The sequence below is a fragment of the Lytechinus variegatus genome, chromosome 10 (assembly GCF_018143015.1).
Source record: "Lytechinus variegatus isolate NC3 chromosome 10, Lvar_3.0, whole genome shotgun sequence".
Lineage (NCBI taxonomy): Eukaryota > Metazoa > Echinodermata > Echinoidea > Temnopleuroida > Toxopneustidae > Lytechinus > Lytechinus variegatus.
Window position 1 is genome coordinate 26133996 of NC_054749.1, and position 23490 is coordinate 26157485.

General features: G+C 36.7%; 1 protein-coding gene across 1 annotated transcript in view; it reads left to right on the plus strand.

The window, feature by feature from the left end:
* The first annotated feature begins 4940 nt into the window (after positions 1 to 4940).
* Positions 4941 to 23490, plus strand: part of LOC121422208 — a 42174-nt gene continuing 23624 nt past the window's right edge. The window contains exons 1-6 of the mRNA XM_041617112.1: positions 4941 to 5165; positions 11339 to 11473; positions 15658 to 15984; positions 16713 to 16832; positions 19164 to 19280; positions 22086 to 22520. Of these exons, the coding sequence (XP_041473046.1) occupies positions 5087 to 5165; positions 11339 to 11473; positions 15658 to 15984; positions 16713 to 16832; positions 19164 to 19280; positions 22086 to 22520 (1213 nt within the window). The 5' untranslated portion in view covers positions 4941 to 5086. The remainder of the gene's footprint in view (positions 5166 to 11338; positions 11474 to 15657; positions 15985 to 16712; positions 16833 to 19163; positions 19281 to 22085; positions 22521 to 23490) is intronic.

The window sequence follows — 23490 nt, forward strand, 5'->3', positions numbered from 1 at the left end:
TAGCAAAGCTATACACAGGCTTTAAGGACTGCTTGCACTTAGCCATGAAGGCGTCACATATTTCAACAATCAAAAAATGCGAGCGCGAAGCGCGAGCTGAACATTTTTTAACTTTTTAAAAGAAAGAATGGAAAATTTCAATCAGTTTTTGTAATCGTGAACAGGATAGCTATGTAATTTAACGATTGATGCGAGCGCAAAGCGCGAGCAGAAAAAAAATCGAGATTTAGACCTAAAAGTGGGCCACTCTGTTCATGTTTTGTAAATCATCAAAAGGATGAGTAATATGGGGTCTTCCTACATTAATAATGCGAGCACAAAGCGCGAGCAGAAAATTTTTGATATTGTGATCTGAAACTGGATAATGATTTAAATTAGAGAACAAGTTGGGTATCTGAATAAACATGCGCGAGCGTGTTTCATATTTAGACCTAGAATCTAGGCATTCTAAATACAACTTTAATCATGAAAATAATGAAGCTTTGATAGTCCGATCTGAAAAAAGAGTAAATTTCAGCTTTATATTTCTAGCACTTTGTAGAAAAATTGTAAGGTGGATATGGATCGCACTTAAAAAGAGCTGATAATATTATTACTTTGAGTTTTGACATAGGACCGGGACATCCTTACAACATGCCATCATATATCATAAATTACATTTTCTGAATGATTATGCAGTTCAGGCAGCAATAGATATCTAAACCTTTCAGCAGCTCCATTTTACCAACATACCTCCCTTTAAAACATCACTTTCCTTCCAGGGCGTGCTACAGATGTGATTAAACCAATTGGTTCATAAACTTTTGTTTTTCTCTTACCTTTTAATTTTAATAACTATATAGCCTTTTATATTATTTTATCTCCTTCCATTGAGGCCTATAACTCACAAGCTTTGCTTTCAACTTAGGTCCCTCCATTTTTTCACTGATTTAAAATCTTATTGCGTATAAATTTTGTCTCAAGAACCATTTATTTCAACTGAAGATAATTATGTTATACTCATGTCACGCATGTAAATATCTGTATATGAATAATGGAAAATAAACTGAACTGAACTGAACTGAATATGAAAATGATGACTATCTTCCTATTCATCTTGCTAAGCGCGAGATGGAACAAAGGGGCAATTTAATTATTAAATTGATATCATATTTATTAATGCCTAATGAGGGCGCGAAATGTGATGATATCATGGCATAAAAACTGGACGTTTCACTTTTGTGATTATGAATAGGATGCATCAGTTTATATATTTTTGACCATTAATGCGAGCGCAAGTCGCGAGCTATAATTTTTGATAAACTGTCATGAAAAGGGGATTTTAAGTAGTTTGTTGTATAAACAATATTGTAACATTTATATAACTCGCCAATCAAAATGCGAGCGTGCAGCGCTCTAGCTGATGCGCCTTAAAAATCAGACCAGAAAAGGGATATTTTGAAAACTTTATGGAATACACGAAAATATAGGTACCTGATAAATCAAAATTTGCGAGCGCGTAGCACAAGCAACAAATGTTAACATTCGAACCATAAAATTGACATTTTTACAGAGCACTTTTTAAAAACCAATTTGTAAATTACACAAATTAATGAAAGTTTGATTTCCGAGGTGAAATATGTGTTGTATATTGACTTCCAAACTTGATATTCGAACTCCACATTGAACAATATGTAAATCACCTAATAGGCAATGTAAGCGCGAAGCGAGAGCGAAAGTTTTATATAGTTGCACGAAAGATTTTTTTTATTTTCCAAGTCTTCCCCTCATCTTATTTTATGCCTTCGTCGTCCTTTTCTTCCTTTCTCCTCTCTTTTTCCTCCTTTTTCTCTTCTCTCTTTCCTTTTTTTCCTTTTTTTGCTCCGCCAAGAGGGGGGGGGGGGGGGAGCTCGGCCCCCTGGATCCGCCTATGGGGACAAGGGGCGGGAAAATATGACAAGCAAAAAAAAAAGTTATCATCGACAAAATAAGGTCATCTCGTCCCAAAATACATGTTTTATTTCGATTTAGAATGATGTATTTCTATGATTATCAAATACCAAAATAGTAGGGGGACATTTGATATTGTGTCCCCCCCTACTATTTTGAGTAGGTGGGACACGTCCCCCTGTCCCCCCTGGGATTTCCGCCCATGATGTAATATCAATGGGAGCGCGAAGCACGAGTGATTTTGGGGGGTTTCAATTTGGTTTAACTTCTCACCAGAGTAAGCCCTACTAGAATATTGTGAACGGGAGCTGTACTTTCTGTACTGTTGTTTTAGTATACCCTCAATGTTATTAATGATAACCTCTAGGAAATATGCAATCTCGACTAATTATCCTCATCAGTGGCGTATTTATTCAGCATGGGTGCAGGGGGGGGGGGCGAGGGCAACAAGATAAAAAAATAAATGAAATGGGGGGGGGGTAGACGTTAAACAAAATCTGAGATTTTATTCTTGAAAAACACATTGAGGTATCTCACAAGGCCTAAATAAATAATGAGAACGCGAAGCGCGATCTCATTTTTTAAAAAGAATTTTCCTGAATTTTATCCTGAAAGCCTAAGTCAGGGGCGGACCCAGCTTCCGCCAATAGGGGAAGGGACCATTTTTTTCACCCATATTTTCCCCGATCGGCTGCTCAAAGTTGATTTGTCCAAGTGCCGTAATGAGCCAACAATTTCGAGGGGGCTCGATATGGCGTATCGCATAAAATTAATAAGAAGTTGGCAGTGAGCGAAGCGAGCAAGCAAATATGTTGACACTTTTATAACAAAAATACCAGGTTGTGATAGATTTTGACATAATATTTGGAAAATAATAGTATATCTCATCCTACTCCCTTTCCTTTTCTTTTTTTTCTTAGCCTTGATTCACTCTTTTTTTGTTAGGGGGGGGGGCAAACGCCCATGTCCTAACAGTCATTTCCTAGATTTACTTTATAAGCAACATAAATGTGTTATAATCTCATAAGCCATATGCAAGCTACAAATTAAATTTCATGTATAATGTCCTGAAAATTTAACATTCTGGGCAATGTTTGTGAACCTGAACAGGACGCGTATGTAACTAGATGATTACCACGAGCGCGAAGCGCGAGCAGAAATGTTAAATATCATGGACTGCTCGAAAAGTTAGTCATTAAGACGATACATATTTCAACGATTAAACTGATTTTTTTTATATTCCAACCTAATAAGATGAGATTTCAAATCCCCAAATCGGACATTCGACATTCATTTCCATCTCTCTTTTTCTTATCTTTCTTCCCATCTTTCTCTCTTTTTGATATTATTCTCTTCCTATTTTTTCTTCTTCTTTTCCTTTCTTTTTTTTTCTTTCTTTTCCCTCTAACTCTTTTTTCTCTTTCCCCCATTACTTATCCCTCTTTCTTTTCTTTCCTTTCCCCTTTTTTCTCTTTTAATTTTTTTCTTCTCTCCCCCCTTCCACTCTCTCTCTGTTTATTCTCTTCTTTTCCCCTCTTCTCTATCTCTCTTTTTTCTTATCTTTCCTCCCATCTTCCTCTCTATTTAAATATTCTTCTCTTCCTTCCTTTTTTTCTTCTTCTTTTTCCTCCTTTTCCCTCTTCTCTTTTTTTCTCTTCTTTCCCCCCTGTTCTTCTCCCTTTTTCTTTGTCTTTCCTTTCCCCTCTTACTCTCTTTTCTATTATCTTCTTTTCCCATCTTCCTCTCTCTTTTTATTCTCTCCATTCTCTCCTTTCCCCTCTCCCCCTCTTTTTTTGAGCGGGGGGTTGGGTGAGGCAGTTCCCATTCGCCCCCCCCCCCATGGATCCGCACCTGTTAGAACCCCATGGTCTCGTATCATTTGACCTTTGGACCTCCCGATGACTTTGATATATCTGATCATAATTTTACACGCACTGCGGACTATCGGACCCGCGGTCTAACGGACCCGCGGTCTATCGGGCCCGCGGTCTATCGGACCCGCGGTCTAACGGACCCGCGGTCTATCGGACCCGCGGACTATCGGACCCGCGGTCTATCGGACCCGCGGTCTATCGGGATGTCCCCAGCGAGGTATGCAAATTCCCTAAAAGACAATGCGAGCGCGAAGCGCGAGCGAAAATTTTATATCCCAACATATGGATTTTTCAAAAAAATTATTTTCAAAGTCTTCCCCTCATGTTATTTTATTCACTCATCTTCCCCCTCTTATGTTTGCCTTTCTTCTTTTCTCCTCTTTTCCATTCCTTTTCTTTTTCCTTTCTTTTCCCCTTTTTTCTTTTTTTGGATCCGCCTATGATTCAGTAGCTATCTTCTTAGTCGCTTAAAAAAATGCTGCGATCTGGAGACGCGTATCTTTACAGTATATGGAAGACAGTGATGCAACGGTTGTCAAATCTCATTTCACTCCCATCACTCAGTAACCGACATCTTGGGAATGAAATAACACATTTTTTTAAAGAAGAGTATAGTAAACAAGAACTATTTATGTCTATATATGGACTATATCTCATTTAGCATGTATGGGCCATTTGTGTGAGAGAGAGAAAAATAGTGCTGAAAATGAATACAATTTCACCTTTAACGATGTATTATACTACTAATACCGCCTCTCTTTTAATTGTTACCCAAGTGAATCTAATTGTATATCAAGAGCTTAACTGAATAGTTACCCCATATAAACAACCTGTCCGCAACACCGCAGTTGAAATGCAAATGTGTCATAAAGCACGGTCGACTGCTCGCTCTGAAAGAAAGGAAGAAATAGACATAGAAAAAAAAAAAATGTTTGGCAGAATAAGAAGAGGGTGCAGCTCATTTGAATAAACTCTACACAAAGTCTCCTCAAATCTGAGCGAAAACAAAAATGATATCTGTTTGCTTGAGCGTTATCCATAAAACCAGAGTTCAAGGGGACGAAGTTTGATTGGATAACTTGGAAACATGCGCATGCGCTTTCATTCACTGCTCAGCCTAAGTGAGTTAGGTGTGGCAGCAGGGATCCGCACTTGACACTTTGCGTTGGTTCGTGGATGCCGGCGAACTGGGACGTTGGTGCCCAAACCTAAGTATCTAACAGCGAGTTTTCCTCCTTGGTCTTCCAACGCGGCCTTCGTCCGATACCTTTGGATAAGTAACGATGCTTTTGGTGGGACTCTCAGCGCTGCTTCTCCTGGGCTTGGCCCGGGTGCCTGAAGTAACTGCCCAGACTGCAGGATGTGAGAAACTTTTTTTTTCTTTTTAGTCATTTCAAATTTGATTTGTAACATAAATTTTAGAATAATGGTTAGAGAACCATTGTATTGTCACTCAAGATAATGATCGCAATGCTAACAGTGATATTAATAACTGCGTCTGAAAACATAAGCGCATTAGTAATAACCGGCCTATATAATAGTGATGATGGTGACAATGAAAGTGGTTATGATGACGACGACGATAATGATGTTGTTGATGATGATGATGATGATAATAATAATAACGAAATAATGACGATAATGGCAACAAAAAGAGCAAATTAAATTTTGTTTGAATAAAAAACTTGTAGATCAAGAAGAAAGAAGAATAAGCTAATGTATCAGTTATGGTACATTACACCATGCATCTCCGCCCTTGGACATAAGGAAGAAACACGAACAAGATTTGAGCGATTAACATCGGAGCCTAGGGGATTAACATCGTAGCCTGGTTGAGTAGCCTCCAGACTTTGAAACAGATCATGGGTTTGAACACTAGCCTTGGTGCACTTTCCTTCAGCAAACAGTTGATCCACAATGTGCTGCACTCAACCCATGTGAGTTTAGTGGGTAGCTGACAGGATTAATCCCTTGAACTGGTTGCGTGATGTCAAAGGTCTGGCTAAGGATATCCAAAGACCCTATGGAAGCACAAAGAGACGACAAAATAACTGAATATGCACTAAACAAGAAATGATGATGATGGTGGTGAAAATGATGACTGTTGCTGTTGTTGATGGGCTATGCTCTACGGGATCCATCGGAACAGATTTAAAAAATGGAATATAATAGACATGGTAGATGTCCCATTTAAAACCTACCTCAGAACATTTTGAAAAATTTGTATCACATTCTCAAAGTCAGAGCAAGACCCTATACACGAGCAGATGTAAATCAGCTTCAGTAGCAAATGTGAATTTAGGCGGATGGTCTTCAGAAAAAGCGAAAATTAATCAAACCAACAGCTTGCAGTATGAGCTGAGACAGCCTCTGAAGAAAAAAGAAAAAAAAAACACTTAGTGATACAGTGTGGTACACTTAGTGATACACGTGTGCTTTTCTGCCCGGCTTTTCAACTGTCACGACGGAAAGAACAGTCTTATAAGAGATGCAACGAGGGAAATGGGCTCTATATTATGGAGATAAGGGGAACGCCAAAATAAAAGGTTCAGAAAAAGGCGGAAGGAAGAGGTTCGGAGGAAAACTGATTAAAGCCAGTGATTGAAGCCAAAGATCATCATTGTACGACGAAAGGCCACAAGGGGGCGTGGCAGCCACTACAGACAGACAGACAGACAGAATAACGAAGTCAACGACCGGGGTCAACGAACACCAGACATTCGGCGGGTAGTATTATTGCGAGTAGAGCCTTGCGGCTCAGTTGAGTAGTCTCCGCACTTTAAAACAGAAGCGTCTTGGGTTCGAATCCCAGCAATGACGTAGTTTCCTTCAGCAGGATTCTAAGTACAACAGAGAGAAACGTACAAATGCAAAATGAGGGTGTGATACCGGGGGAGGCGGCCACTTCCATTGATACCACACGCGACCATGCATGGGGTTTCAAAAAGCATTCTGAAAATGCAGCCCTTATCATGTATCGTCGTGTGAAACCCTTCTAGCATTCCCTGAATTAACACCCTAAACCAGACATGATCACGGACGTCGGCTTTACCTTTACATAAATTGGATTGGCGCCCAACCTCCCACACCTCGCTCAAATCGGACCCTAAACACGTAGTGTTTGGGAAAAAAGTAAACCTATATATGGCATTTTATTCTTTTTGTACCTTTGCAAATTTGACCGTAAACACGTGGCTTTACTAGGGAAATATACAGTGTATTTATATATATATATATATATGTATGTATGCAAAAAAAAGATCCCTCACAAGAGACAAAACAGCCCTCGACCATGAATACAGATCGACACCAACAGCTTGCCAGTATATATGCTAGAACGGTAGTTTACTTTGAATTCTATCAAGATAATTATGAAATATGGCGCTTTAAACATTTTGTTGACGTAGATGGTGCTCTTTAAATGTCAAGTCCACCTCAGAAAAATGTTGATTTGAATCAATAGAGAAAAATCAGACTAGCACAATGCTGAAAATGTCATCAAAATCGGATGTAAAATAAGAAAGTTATGACATTTCAATGTTTCGCTTATTTTTAACAAAATAGTTATATGAACGATCCAGTTACATCCAAATGAGAGAGTCGATGCTGTCACTCACTCACTATTTCTTTTGTTTTTTATTGCTTGAATTAAACAATCTTTAAATTTTTACGAATTTGATGATTAGGACCTACTTGCCTGAAGCACAAAATGTTAAAATAATAGAATTCCAAATGTTCAGGGAGGAATGAAACTTCATTTCACATGACAATGATGAGAAAATCAAAATATTTCTTATTTCATATAATAAAATACAAAAGAAATAGTGAGTGAGTGATGTCATCAGTTCCCTCATTTGCATACCGACCAAGATACGCATATAACTATTTTGTCAAATGAAGCGAAACTTTAAAATGTCATAACTTCCTTATTTTACATCCGATTTTGATGAAATTTTCAGTGTTATGCTTGTTGATTTTTTCTCTTGTTATTCAAATCAAGTTTTTGTTAGGGTGGACTTGACCTTTAATATTGATGAACGAAAATCAAATCAGAAATCAGAGAGCAGACGGCAATTTCAATGTTTGCGGTGCGATTGTCCGAAAACAGAATCACGGAGCGGAAAGAAAGTTGCGATTTGCTTTTTGCAAACAGAACCACAGAGCTGAAACCGTGTTCTGATTTTTTTTTGGTGTATAAAAACACTAATTTAGAATAAAAAATCAGAAAAAGCTCAAAAGTATTTCTGATTTGATTTTAATTTTCTGATTATGATCTACAAAAATCGAACCACGTGGTTGATTTCCTTGATTGTACTGGGAGAGAATGGGTTAGGGAAATGCCGTAGTAATGGCTTACTGTTGCTGGAAACCGGCGCGTCAAAACCATCTTCTTATCACGAACAGTCTTTGGCATATACACTCGTAACAAAACATCTAGGACACATCTCCTCTCCTTGACTGATCATCGCTTATCAATCTCAAATCACAACATCAGGATCCAGCTACCCAGACAAGGTCAAGCAGACAGCAAATTGCCGCGCATCAGAGCTTCGACACAGAAGCCGTTGAGTTTGCTTGGATTCTCTTTCGTGATACTGTTTATGCCGGTGCCTCTGATGTACGATGTGCATGCCACCACATGTAAGTACCAAGTCTGGTTTGATCTACAATATCAGCATCCAGTCTCGACGAGAAACGTCTCCTTCACAGTGCACACATCAACGACCCATCTTCAAACCCAAGAAATGCGTTTACTGCCACATATCAAGATATGCTTATTTGTAACTAGAGGTACACAGAAGAACTCTTGGATGATCATGGCTGAGTGTAACTGCCATTTCAGTAGTCAGACAGTTCCATGATGGCATGCAAGCTAGCGTGCACGACACAAGCGTGCACTGAGAGTCTTTCACTTCTTCAAACGGTGTGTCTTTGCCCAACTCTTATTCAGCCTGAGGTTCTCTGCCTGATCGATGTCTTTCGTGTAGGCGACGTCGGAATGAGCATCAATTTCCATTTTGACGGTAAGCGTTCAACCTACAGAAACTACAGGCTAAAGCCAAAGTCCAGGAAGACACAGCTCATGTGTTTCTCTTTGCTGGTGACTGCGCATTGAATACTAGTAGCTAGTCTGACATGCAGGAAAGCATGCATGGACCTATTTGCCAAAGACTGTAATTACTTCCGTTTGACGATAGCTATACAAAGTAATATCACCCCTTTCCTGCAATTTCCTAAACAGAGCTATCCATCCCGGTAAACGGTGAGAAGCTGACGGTTGCAAATAAGTTCATTTAACTTGAACGTTCACTGTCTCAGTCTGTCAATAGTGATGAGGAGATCTCCTTAAGAATTGCAAGAGCCTGTTCAGTTGACAGCAGGTCTTGGCCAATGCCCCCCTTTTGAGAGGCACAATTAAAAATTTTAATGTAAAAATGCCGTTATAACAAAAGTATGCCCCCTCCCTTTTGAAAGTGAAGGCTTTTTTTGCTTGTCTATTTTTTCCTCTCGAAAATGTGCCCCCTATTGGAAAATCCTGGATCCGCCCCTGAATCTACTGACCAAACTAAAGGTGTACCGGGCTGCCATCTTGTCCCCTCTGCTGTATGCCAGTAGAGCATGGGCAGAGGCCGTCGTCAACATCAAGCAGGTCGCTCATGACGACGGTCTCCTGCGTTCTGAAATTGAGTTAAATAATATTTTTCATATACTTCTTTTATATTCAGAAAGAGATTGTAAATGATACGTGTGTCTAAAATGTAAATATATGTAAAATCTATGTAATAATTGATTATGTTGTATTATGTTGAACATGTGGAACGCAGAAATAAATTTCAAGCAAATAAGCAAACATGGGCAGTCTACAGCCGGCATGTCAGGCAGCCGAACTCCGTACATAGGAGACGCCTTATGGCAGGACAAAATGCCAGACAGAGAAGTTCTGCAGATAACCCGAACGGAAAGCAAAGCCATTCTCAAGCGCTCCCTACTCAGATGCGCAGGGCAAGTCGTCAGAATTCCAGACGAGCTAGCGTCTGCCAAAGAGATTTCTCTCCGGCAAGCTGATGGAAGACAAGTGCTCTCATCATGCTCATGGTGGTCGGAGGAGGGGCTTTAATCAAGAGCTTTCCCGAAGTATTGTGGCGATACCTGGGAGAAAAATAAGCTGAGAACCGTTTTGCTGGCACGATGTGGTTAGGGCTGGTGTGTCAGACCATGTGTGGACATGCAACAACTCCGGCGTCGAAAAGCCCCCTGCAGACTTTTGCTTGTCCACACTGCACCATACTTTTTTTGGGCGAACTAAAGATTAGTCTATTTAGCAATCTTTGAAGCGAAGGACGGATATCACTTACTATTAACGCTTTTCCTTTAAATGTCAAACCGTTGATTTGTATGTGATTTATATTGCTTGTGTTATGTTTGAATGAAAATTAAATAAAGAAATGAATTAAAAAAAAATATCTTCGAAGGGAAACTCGAGCTTTACAACAAATATTGCCATCGCGGTTAAACATGAATATAATTTATTACAATTCGGGCTGTAATCCTCATGAATAGGATATGTATCTCATTAAACAGGCAATGCGAGCGTGAAGGGCCAGTGGAATTATTATTTTGATATAGTGACCCGAAAATATTACTATTTTCCAATATCCCTTATTTTCTTTAATTTCATTCTTTTATTTTTTCCCCCGAAGAATTATGGAAGAATTACCAATCATTGTTTTCCTTTCATTTCCCTTCCTTAAGAGTCAAGTCCACCACAGGAAAATGCTGACTTGAATATAAATAAAAAAAGAAAAAGAAAACTAGCATAGTGCTGAAAATTACATCTGTAAAATAAGAAAGTTATGACATTTTAAAGTTTCGCTTTTTTTTAACAAAACAGTGATATGCACAACTAGGTGAGTCACTCGATGACGTCTATCACTCACTATTTCTTTTGTTTTTCATTGTTTGAATTGTACAATATTTCATTTTGTATAGCTTTGACAATAATGACCAATCTGACTGAATTAAACAATCCTAATTCCACATGTTCAGGGAGGACTTAGTCTTGGTATCACTTGACAATGAGGAGAAAATTAGAATATTTCATATCTCATACAATAAAATACAAAAGAAATAGTGAGTTGATGACGTCATAATCTCCTCATTTGCATTTCAGACAGGATGTGCATTATTAATGTTTTGTGAAATTAAGCGAAATTTTAAATGTCATAACTTTCTTATTTTACATCCGATTTTGATAAAATTATCAGTGTTATGCGTGTTGGAGTCTTCCCTTTTTATTCAAATCAACTTTTTGTTGGGGTGGACTTGTCCTTTAATAAATGGATTGATTAGAAAGTAAGCTAATTCCTTGTGTAACAAATGTAATTTCATTTTGATTTATGAACATAAATCTATGTCATGTATATTTCTTTTGTATAAAAAAGTGGGAAATAAAAAGGGATGAACGTTGATGTATACTTGATTGGTTTTCTCTCTTTTTTTATAAACATATATTTTCTTAAATTTTCGTTTTGCAGCTTGTGCAGCTGACACCTGCGGTGGCCAAGGTACATGTGTAGACGATGCTACAACCGGCACCTTTTACGACAGATCAACATGTTACTGCAATGAAGGATATTTTGGAAACAACTGTGAAAGCTTTCAATTTATTCGTGAGTAAAGAACTTGGTCAAAACACGGTCAGCCTACCTAGTTTGGTGATAACCCACTCATAATTGAAAAGTATTCTGTTTTCTCATCTATATTTAAATGAGTGAGGGTTCTAAGGTGTAATGTTAAGGGGGTGGGGTTCGGGCCTGTTTTCCTTCAGCAAGGAATTTACCCACATTGTTCTACACTCAACCGAAAATCTAGTACCAGAAAATATACCAGAACCAATTTTACAACCAAAATGCTTGAAGGATCAAACGGCTCTTTATCAAGATTTTGAAAATACATTTGATGTGAAAGGTCTACACTTTGTACATCTCAATGTGAGATCTATCCTACAAAAAATTCCTGAACTTCGAATTCTTTTTAAGAGAAAGAATCTAGCAGTCATTGCTTTCACAGAAACATGGTTAAATGATTCGGTGAACAATGAGGAAATTAATATAGATGGATATAAAGTTATACGCAATGACATATCATCTGGCCATGGTGGAGGTGTCTGTTTATACATAAGAAACAACCTAGCATTCAACATTATTAGTGAAATGCAGACGGAAGATACTGAATCGTTATGGATTAATGTACTTTTACCAAGATCAAAACCAATCGTTTTAGGAGTTTTATACAGACCTCCTAAAGATAATAAGTTTATTGAACATTTATCAAATTCTCTGGAAAATTTCAGCAAGGATGAAGAAATTATCGTTTTAGGTGATATGAATATCTGTCTACTTCACAATTCATCTTTCTCCAAAAAATATATCGACTTATTAAATCTTAATGGTTTACGTCAACTCATCGACGAACCAACACGAGTCACATCAACTTGTTCATCTTTGTTGGATCACGTAATCTGAAGTAAAGAAAATAAAATCAATAAGTGTGGTGTTATTGATCTTGGTATAAGTGACCACTCCTTTTTTTGCACGCGAAAGATGAATAAATTGGTAGTTAACCAGCACAAAACGACGACTTTGAGATCGCTAAAAAAGTACAATGATGAAGCTTTTATTTCTAAGTTCTACAGTGAAAAGGGTTAAATCGAAGATAGCTTTGAGCTTTTACCAGTTGGTGAGCAGTTTGTGTATAACGAATTACAAAAATTGAATGTATCAAAAGGAACGGGTCTTGATCTGATTCCTGCTAAGTTTTTGAAAGATGGGGCAATAATTTTATTTAAGCCTATATGTTTTATGATCAATCTTTCTATTATGACAAGTACCTTTCCTGACGATTTGAAAATTGCTAAAGTGAAACCATTGCACAAGAAGAAAGATAAAACAGATGTCGGGAATTATAGACCAATTAGTGTATAAGTGTAGTATCGAAAATTTGGAAAAATCTGTTCTTGTTCAAATTGAAAGATACTACAAAGATAATAATATTATCTATGACTTTCAGTCTGGCTTTAGGCACGACTATTCAACTGAAACAAGTCTAATTCATATAACAAATTATGTAAGAACACAAGTCTCGCATGGGCGATTCGTTGGCATGGTGCTTCTTGATTTACAAAGGCTTTCGACACAGTAAATCATGAGATATTATTAAAAAGCTACAAGTGTTAGGTTTTAATAAGGCAAATTTAGCTTGGTTCAAATCATACTTATCAAACCGACACCAACTGGTATCAATTCGTAATGTTCATTCAGAGCTACTTCCTGTAAAGTGTGGAGTGCCACAAGGGAGTATTCTAGGTCCTATACTTTTTACGAGTTATATCAATGACATGTGCATTTGTTTACATGACTGCAAGCTACTGTTGTATGCGGATGACAGTGTTTTACTTTATTCAAGCTCTAACCCCGAATCCGTTGAAAAAAATTGAGTGAAGAGCTGTCAGCTTGTGTAGATTGGATGACAGACAACAAGTTTTCTCTACACCTCGGTAAAACAGAAAGCATTTTATTTAGTAGTAAAGGTAATACCAGAAAAATTGACGGCTTTGAGGTGAAATATAAGGATCCTACAGTTCAGAGAAAAGAATCAGTAAAATATTTAGGTGTCCATTTAACTAGCCAGGTTTCATTCTCTTCTTTAGTAGAGTCTATAGTAAAAAAGCAAATTCGCGTTTGAAATTTCTGTATAGATACCAAAATTGCATGGATTTGCATGCGAGACGTATACTTTGCTTTGCTCTCATTCAGTGCTTGTTTGATTATGCAAACGCTGTGTGGTTTAATAATTTAGGAAAGTTGGAACAAAAGAAATTGAAAATAATTCAAAATAAAGTGGTAAGATTTATTCTTTGTTTGGGTCCAAGAAACCATGTTGGTTACTCTGAGCTGTCTGCTGTTGGTCTTCTGGATGTCAATCAAAGATCGAAGCAACTCATACTTCACCACGCGCACAAAATATATCATTCAAGGGTGAATCATTACATTGGCTATAACTTTGATCTTGTTAGAGATTTGCATGATCATGACACAAGAAATCGTCAATTTAACTTTGTATTGCCCGAAAACGTTGCCCTTATTGACAAGTGTTTTTATTATAATGCAATAAAGTACTGGAACTCTCTCCCTAATCACATTAAAGCGATCAGAAACTTCGCAAATTTTAAGAGAGTGCTAAAAGATTACTTAGCCAATGAGTATGAGATACTCGAACAAATGAGTTAACTTCTCTAAACTGTTTGCGAGAGATTGTCAACAGTTTTAGCAATTATATTTTAATTTGTTTTTGTTTACAGTTAAAGTGATGTTCAGATTATTTCCTTTCCTTCTTTCTCATACCCTTCTTATTACTCCTCCTAATCTTCCTGCCCCTTCTTAATCTTCTTCTTTTCTTCTTCCCTTCTCCATATTCTTTTCCTCTTTTTGCTCCTCTCCTTTCTTTTCTCACTTTTTTTTATCATTCTTTTATTTTCTTTCTCTCTTATCTCTTTTAGCTTATTCCCCTTCTTGATCATCTTCCTATATCCTTCTTTTTCTTTTCGTTCTTCTTCTTCTTCTTCCCTTCTGCTGTTTTTCCTCCTCCTTTTCTTTTTCTTCTTGTTTTTATGTCTTCTTACTTCTGTTTTCTACATGTATATGAATTCTCTATTTCATTTATTTTGCTTTTTGATTGATATTAATTTCAATTTTTTAATGTGTATATACGTTTTGCTATTCATTACTATAAAGTGTGATTTTACTATTTAGGACCCCATTGGAAATAAGCTCTTGAGCTTTCATGGGTTCATCCTGTCAAGCTTTATGAATCGATATACCATGTATACTTTAATATGCTTGAAATGTATGTGTATATAGACTTGGCAAATAAATCAAATCAAATCAAAACCCAGGTGGGATGTATGGGAACCGTAGGATTAATTCCTTGAATGCGCTGAGCGCTGACAGGCAGCTCGGGCTAAAGCCGGTGAATAATGCGCCTCGGAATTGATTATTTCTGGATAGATGGCGCTATACAATTGCCTGTTATTATTATTATATGAAATAAATATTTCAACATTCGAGTTATTGCCGTCATTCCCGTTTGTCGTATTGGCACCAAAAAGACAAATTTGAATTGGTTATTTATGCTTGAGCGAACATTTCATTCAGAGAGTAAGAATGGCTCGCGCAAAGTAAAAGGAAAAAAGGGCAATAGAAGAAGTAGTCTTAAGTTTAGAATTCCCCATTGAATGCAATGTTCTTATCCATGATTGTAATGAAATTGTGTGTAAATATTATTAACATGATTATAATATTTGTATTTGCATTTTGCTTATTGATATGCAAGTACTCTCGATCGAGTTATTCATGTTGATGATAATATGCATAATGTTACTTTTAATAAGGTATTATGACACATATTTCTGATAAGTTGTATATTCTGACAAGTAAAAGAAAAAAAGAGGAAAATTTGGCAAGACTTATAAAGCACATCCAACAGGAAGTATCTATTTTCATGGGGGGGGGGGGTAGGAGTCGTATTAATCTCACCGAACCTCGTTTGTACAACCTCAGTGAGGATCACGACTTGCAATATTCATAAAAGATGATATAATCATTCATATTTGGTTAGATCTCACAATTCACACTCTCATCACAATTGAAAAAATGTAATAAACCTTTAAAAGCCATCACAATAATCAAGGTTATGTCGATCTGCATTATAAGCACAGGTGGTAGTGTTAAAGGGTCTACTTTTTTCATTTTGTAAATATGTTTTGAATCACCATGACCTTTTTTCTTTTCAACAGAAATTTGTGATTTCTCCGCCCCTAACGTAGACGAGGCTAACGTATGGATTAACGCGACCAACATAGCACATCGTACTACTTGTGCGATCACTGTGAAGCCGCATGGTGCTGATGTCATTCGCGTTGAAGTTTTTAACTTCTCAGTGGAAGAGTCTAAAGACACCGTTGAGGTTGGTCCTGAATTGCCCGGAAACAATCCGGAATACGACCAAGCTTCAAACAATGGTGCCGGATACACAGGCGGCTTATATAACACGAGTGCTCTATATATTGTCACGCGTACTGACAAGAACATAGAAAGTTCTTGGGTCTTCAGAATTTCTTCAGGTGATTACGATCAATCCTTCTAGAAATGAACAGGAAGTAGTCAAAGGTTACTTAATGGTAATCATCATGTTTATAGTATATACTATACCAGTCTAAAAGTACTGATATATACATATGTATATATATCATGCTATTCTTTGGCGCAGTGTACAGTGACGATGTAAATAATAGTATACAAATAAACAAAATAATAGTAACAACTATAGTAATATTAGCGAAATATATGTTATATAAAACAGATTATCAAAATTTGAAACAAAATATATATAGGCATCTATCAAGTGTACATACTTTATGCGTACCCCATGTATATAATGATTTCCATTGATATCAGTGTTTTTTAGTGGTTCTCAATTTTTTCCCGTTGTAGAATTAGTTTTCATTCTTTGATCGATAGTCAGTCATTATTCTTTGAATAACGCCATTAGATTTTATGCATTTTGCAAATTTCCATGCCTAAATCTATACATTTTATAATTTGAGGATTTGGAAAGTATAAGAATGACATATATTAATATTAATTATGGTAATTCATAATCTCGTCTATATTGAATTTGTCGTTATTTTTATTTGAGTGTATTCATAAATGCATTGCTTGTATTACCTCACATTTTCCATATAAAAATACACCCATATCACCATTGATGTATTATATATGTTTGATGATATGAAATTGTCCCAGTCCATATATGATTTTAATAAGTACATAATATATCTTTGATATGTAGACGGAAATGACTGCTTGAGTGTAGAAACCCCGTGTGAAAATGGTGGAACGTGCATCGACGAATGGCAAAATTACACCTGTGTATGCCCAACCGGTTTTACAGGCCCATTCTGTGGAGTGGGTGAGTTTGAAAAGTCGTAAATCATAAATGATATTCATTGCTAGTTATGTCATGGTGTCACTATTATGTCACAATCAATTAATAAACTATATGAGAAAGTCATCATGTCTTCCCAGGACATGAAGCGGAATGATTCAATTCGATTTCTAGTGAAGACAGTCCCTAACTCTCTAACATTCTCTTTCTCCTTAAAGCATGCTCAGCCCATGAATATCTCTGATTGGGCATGAATTATTTTGAGTGATTCTCCTTTCGTGAAACGCATGCTCGGCCTCATTCTTCGTCTTCATCCCATGATGTTTTATCTTATATGCTTCTTGCATGTCCAGTCTACCAATATTCCTCCAACTTAGTAACATCCTTTGTCGATTGATTCGTTTCCTCCTCCGGTCGGTATATAAAAAACTGTCGTTTGTTTGAATTTCTTCGCGAAATATCCGCAAGGTGCAATCGAGGGACTGGGCCTGTCTTGCCAAATAGTTTGAAGTCCTATAGACCTACAGAATACGATTTATTTTAAGTTGCTCTTGAATCGAAGTCAAATCGAAGCCTTGATTGTGTAAGTACATAACTAAGTAAATTAACTATCCTATCTAAACCAACACCACCATCAGCATCTCCCTTTAAAATTCCTATATTGGTGCTAGCTTTCACAGGCATGTGTGGATAGTATTTTCGGGCTTGGTTCTCCACGTCGCCATGATTGTGTCAGGAAGCTTCTGATCTTGTCCACCACCCTTACACTTCCAAAGAAAAGACTTGATGAGCCAGGAGCGAATAACCTTATTCCATGCTTTCATGTTGTCAATAGAGAGTTTTCGTATTTACTCCGAGGAAACTTGGTGGACTGGGACAGCAGATCATCCGAAGATTTGCACCGGACGAACAATTGCAAATAATTTTGTCGTTGTCCGGAGTCAAGAGATTCCGACGCTGTCCCAATCAACCAACTTTTGATAAAAGCCTCTCAACTCTACATTGCGGTTTGACTTGCATTTTCAAAGGAATTGGTGCGTTGAAGAGAGTTTACCCGTAGCAAATACTAACAAAAAATCCGGAATTTAAACCATTACAAGATTTTTCATTTCCTGCATTCATTCTCTTCCATGATAGTATCTCTTGGTCGGCTAAATGTTGATATATTTTTTTCTGAAACTATATAGTCATTATCCCTTCCAGGTGGGTGTTTCATAAAGCTGTTCGTAAAGTTACGAAAGACTTTACGCACGACTGGAACATGTTCTTAGGTCATAACTCAATTACATAGTGATATCACAGAGCACAAGAAAGGATCACCAGTCGTTCGTAAAGTCATTCGTATCTTACGAACAGCTTTATGAAACACCCACCAGATGATTGGCAATCAGGGTACCGTTACACAAAGGTTAGCGATTAATCGTACCCTTGATTTTTACGAAAGTTGGAACAATGCAACTTCACACTTATTGATTGTCTCGAATATATTCTGTCTTGCAAACGGAGTCTTGTTTTTTTATTGTAATTTTAATCCTCAGTATGTTGATCTGCAATTCAAAATATTCATCTGCATTTTATTGATATTACAGCTATTACTGAAAGAGTTTTACTCAAATAATTGTCACTGAATTTATTCTTAACGCCATTTTAGAACAAACAACTGACAAAGCATTTTCATACGACATTGAAAAATTCCATTTAAAATTAAGTTCTCTCATCAATGTAAGAATGTAGTTCAATCTTTGCCATCCTCATATTCTTTAAATGGTGACCTTTTTATATAAAGATGACTTTTTCAATCCATTTTTTCTCTGGGGCAAGCCCTCTTACAAATAAAAAGATCTGTAGTCTCATACGATGAACTGAAAATCAACACATTTTTTGTCAATTTGAAATATGTTTAAATATTCAGTTAAGTTATATCTATTTATTTTCTACACGTAAAGAATATTAATAACAGATACATGAATGACAAATGTGTTACAAAGAATGGAATCTATGAAAATTATTTTCCAAAAAAATGTCTGAAGTAAATTATCATAGAATAGAATAAAACAGCATTGTCCTTCGAAAATTTAAAGAAATTTAATTTTCAGAAGGATCTGAGAGTTGAGCTTTTTAGCGGATTTCAGCTTTTCTTTTATCTTATTTTAGCTTTCCTCTCTACAAATTTGTAGAAGTTCTATCAAATTAAGTTTTTTTCAGTACTTTGTATCTGTGATTACTCACATCCTATTTCAGTAATCAAACAATAACTCCTTTGTTTGGGTTCGTATGAGATTAAGATTAGTATTTACAATGAATTGGGATAGATTTAATTTATACAGCGACCTCTTGTGGTTGATTTATATTCAGTGGTTGATGACTGTGAGTCCGGCCCGTGCCAAAACGGAGGAACTTGCAACACAATTACTACTGGCGGCTACACGTGTACTTGTACAGTCAGTTATACGGGAGTCCATTGCGAGACAGGTAAGAAATAACCAGTGTTCAAATTTTTTGTTGCGTCTTGAAACAGCACATATGAAACAATTTTAATGGCTAATATTTAGCTTTGAAATTATAATGTGGAAGTCCTGGGTTTTAGAGTTAAAATGTCATATTCCCACGGTGTAATGCTAACTAGAAAGAAGACATGATCCATCGGAATATTACTTCTACCGGACTTTTTTAAGGAGAAGATCAAATTACAATGCTACATTCTATTCCCAATCGACAATTTTAAGAAATCGTAGTGGAATGTAGTATTGAAATTACTAACATGAAAGTCCACATCATAAAACAGAATGCGGTCTTGGGATTAAGCCTACGATAACTTAACTGGATTATAATGGGAGACTTTTAAATCATAAAAGTGTACATATATATAAGTTATTCTACATTGTATTTGAATATTTTTTTATATGGTTAATAAATGAAATTGAATGATTCATCATTTTACGGTTGAATGAAAATTTAATGAAAACAAAAATACCATAGGCAAGTATTGTTTAATTTTTTTCTCACTTTATTCGTTATGTACATGGCTAATCAAAATTCTTCAATGATTCAAAGGCGTTTGATTAAACATTCACATTTGAATAAATATGTGGAATGTGAATAGCTCTTTTTCTCGTTAATGGAAAAATGCAATTGCTAACTACGGATATTTGTCTCAAACCTCCTTGTACAGTTCATTTGATTTGATTTAAAACAAAAATGAAAATCCATATGTCTAATGCTTCAGTGAGCACACAAGATTCATAAACTATGCATGTGCGCCTCATCGATAGTGTCACTCTGAAGCCATGTGCGAAGTTTCATGACAAAACTGTTGGCAGAGAAAAACTGTCAGTGAGAGAATCGATTTGATTATTTATGTATAAGTGAGTACGCATCAAGGGGGAGGGGATGACATTTTCAATGTCACACTTTCCGAACTTTTCACACTTTCATGGTTGAGCGAGCACACTTGAAAGCTTAGGAATGAATGCTCTTTATGTTGCATAAAATACATTCTTTTCCTAAACATTTCTGAGGATCAGTTAAATATATTGAAAAATCATTGGTGGATCCGGAATGTAGAATTGGGGAAGGGGGCAGAGAAACTTTTTTTTCAGTTTTAACTTTTTTTTACAGTTATAAAGGATTTATAACCATGAGCCCTTATGATGATACGTCACTAAAAATTATGCTCACTCAACCATGAACGTACATTATCAACATTTTGTGTGGAGTGGCTAAATTGATGGATAGTAAAACAGCATTAGCACCATAAAATTCACAAAAATAAATTTCGCAAAACATTTTATTTACAAAATTTGAAAAACGACTTTTGTGACTTTAAAAAATTGTCAGTTTTAACTCAGTCTTTGATTACTCATGCATGACTCAACCGATCGGTCTATTTTTTACAGGAGCTGCTCAATGAGTGTAGGAAACTACCTGCGAGATATTGTATCTAAAAATTATTCCGTTTAAAAGTTACGACATTTTGATTTAAAGCGGGGGGGGGGGGGTACTTTTTGTCGTGTATATATTACATTAGTCATTTGAGGGATCCCACCCTTCATGTCTTATTGTTTTTGGTAGATCCGTTCATTTCCGTGACGTTACTTTTACAACATGACAGACGTATAAAGTTACTAATGTTTCTATCCTGTTCCCGCTAACTATACAGCGCGTCTCAGAAAAATGTCCCTCTGACATAGGGCTGAATTTATTCCAAAATTAGGTAGTATCTAAAATAATTGTGCCAGAATAGAAAGGTCATTTTCATGTTCTACATTCTATAAACAAAATAATTGGTCTCGCTTCAGTGGTTTTGACTGCACACTCTGTTACGTAACAACGTTGCATTTCAGCCCATTCCAAGTTTGGAATACTGTATTCCTGCATTGTGCTTATCATGTTAACTCCCATTTGTACATCCAGGATCTGAGCAGGGACATTTCCATGATCTATCCAGGAACATGTTATCATACATTTGAGCATGTTCAGAAGGGCAGAAAAAATCCAGAGCGAAGTTTGTTAGACAAATGACAGGGGAACCGGCGCACAAACCCGAAAGAAAAGTTAAATAATGAATAAATACTAAAAGCTATACAATGAAGGCAAAACCCAAGTGTATCACTCTTAGCGATATTAAACATAACTGGTACAAACTTATTCATTTTATCTAAACAACTAGTACATTGACATTGAACTTGACCTCAGTAACCTAAAAACGAAACTAATAATGAATGAAATGCATTTGTTGGAACTAGGCATGAAGCAGTCATGACCTGTTGGCTCCATCGGCATGTATTTCTCATTACCAAACTTGAAGTTGTCGGTCAAGCGCTGCTGTTGCCCTTCCGAACATGCTTAAGGATGCAATTTTATGAGCCCTGTCATATCATTCTTCTGGTCAGATCAGGGAATTACCTGGTCAGATTCTGGACGATTAAAGGGGGTGACATGCTCGACATTGCAGATCATAGGCCTACAGCAGTGCTGCATGAAAACATAATAGATTATGCATTCAAACCACTGAAACGAGACCAATGGATCATTTTTCTTTGAACATCAAATGAGCTTCATTTTTCTTAACATTTAATTGAGAATAATATTCACCTTTTGGAATATATTCAGCCGTACATCAGAGAGAAATTGATATTGGGACGCGCTGTACGTTTCATATCATTGACCTATTGCCATCTTCTTTACGTCGTATTTCATTAAATATTTTTTTTAGTTGAAATAAGACTTGAACTTTGAGCTAATCATGATGATCAATACATTTATTTTATCCAACAGGCGTCGTCATTGTGGACAACACTACACCCGCTGTGTCTATAAGCACTGTGCGCGAGGGGTTCACTTCTCAGTCATTAACTTTCAATTTGGCATTTTCGCCTGCGTCTACAAACACATACTCTATCCTTGGAGGTTCGGGTCTATGGCAGGTCAACGGTTTCTTCTCCTCGGCTTCGAATGGGGCGACGGTAGTCGGTGGCAGCGCCCTTCAACTATCAGCTTCCCAACAGGCTACAAATTGGAATCCTCCCTCTACTACAACAATCTTCTCGATTGCAGCTAATTCTGTGCCTGTGCCATCTAACACCCTCTGTTCTGATATGCAATATTTCTGCGCTCGACTTGACAGAGGTCCAGCTCCTAATCCTTTCTACGAACTCTTGGGTGATCCAGATCTTACAGCTCTTCGTGGTTGCACATCTGTAACATGCAGAGGTGAGATATGGCAGTGACGCTTCGTTAAATATCAATTGTTTTCCACACAGGCCTATAAGGTTACGGTTAAAAGCAATGTGAAAGTAAATGTGTAATATTTTCCCAGCTTTTCGCCGGGACCCTCACTTTTGCAGGTGTGATATTTAAAAATGTCGCTAAATCCAGCGCAACTTAACACACGACTGTTTGTGAGCAAAATCATTTAGATTCCCTCAAGTTCAAAATAATGATAAAAAGTTTAATAGCTCAGCTCGTCGAAACACTGAAGTAGACGAAGATTAATCATCTTTTGTTTGAAGAGTGCACGAAATTTAAATGTGACTTTATGTCTGATATAGTGACCTAATTGTGAAGGAAATCAATTACCATTTTGATTTTCTTTTTACCTCACCAGACGTATGCAAATCTTTTTTAATGTGTTATATTATTTAATATATTATAGCCAAAACAATGATAATGATCATTCAGGCATCATGCTTTGGAATGCGGGTACTATTTGTTTCTGTGGGAGAAATTTCATGCTGGGCGCTTGGATTCGATTCCCAGCAAAGTGTTCGAAAAAATAAGGCACAGCTTTGGTAAAGAGTGGTTAATGCTATGACAACCACTATTCTCTATTCCTATTGCTTTCACAAGATATCTAACTTATAGATTTGCCAAATATTTTGCTGGGATATTTTGTACAAGTACTTGATCAACTGGTGATCATCTACGTCTCACATGATTACCTCGTACTTTGGCCGGTGATAGAACTTTGAGCGTGTCAGCTTCAAAATACTGGAATGATTTGCCTCTAATGATAAGACAGTCTCCAACAATTTTCAAAAAGGCATTAAAAATACATCTCTTTCCTAGTTTCATAGTTTTACTATTATTTTATTAATGTCAAGTATTTTCATTGTAAGCGCTTTTGGCCTTATGGGAAAAACGCCGTATAAGTAATTAGTAATAATAATGATAGTAATAATAT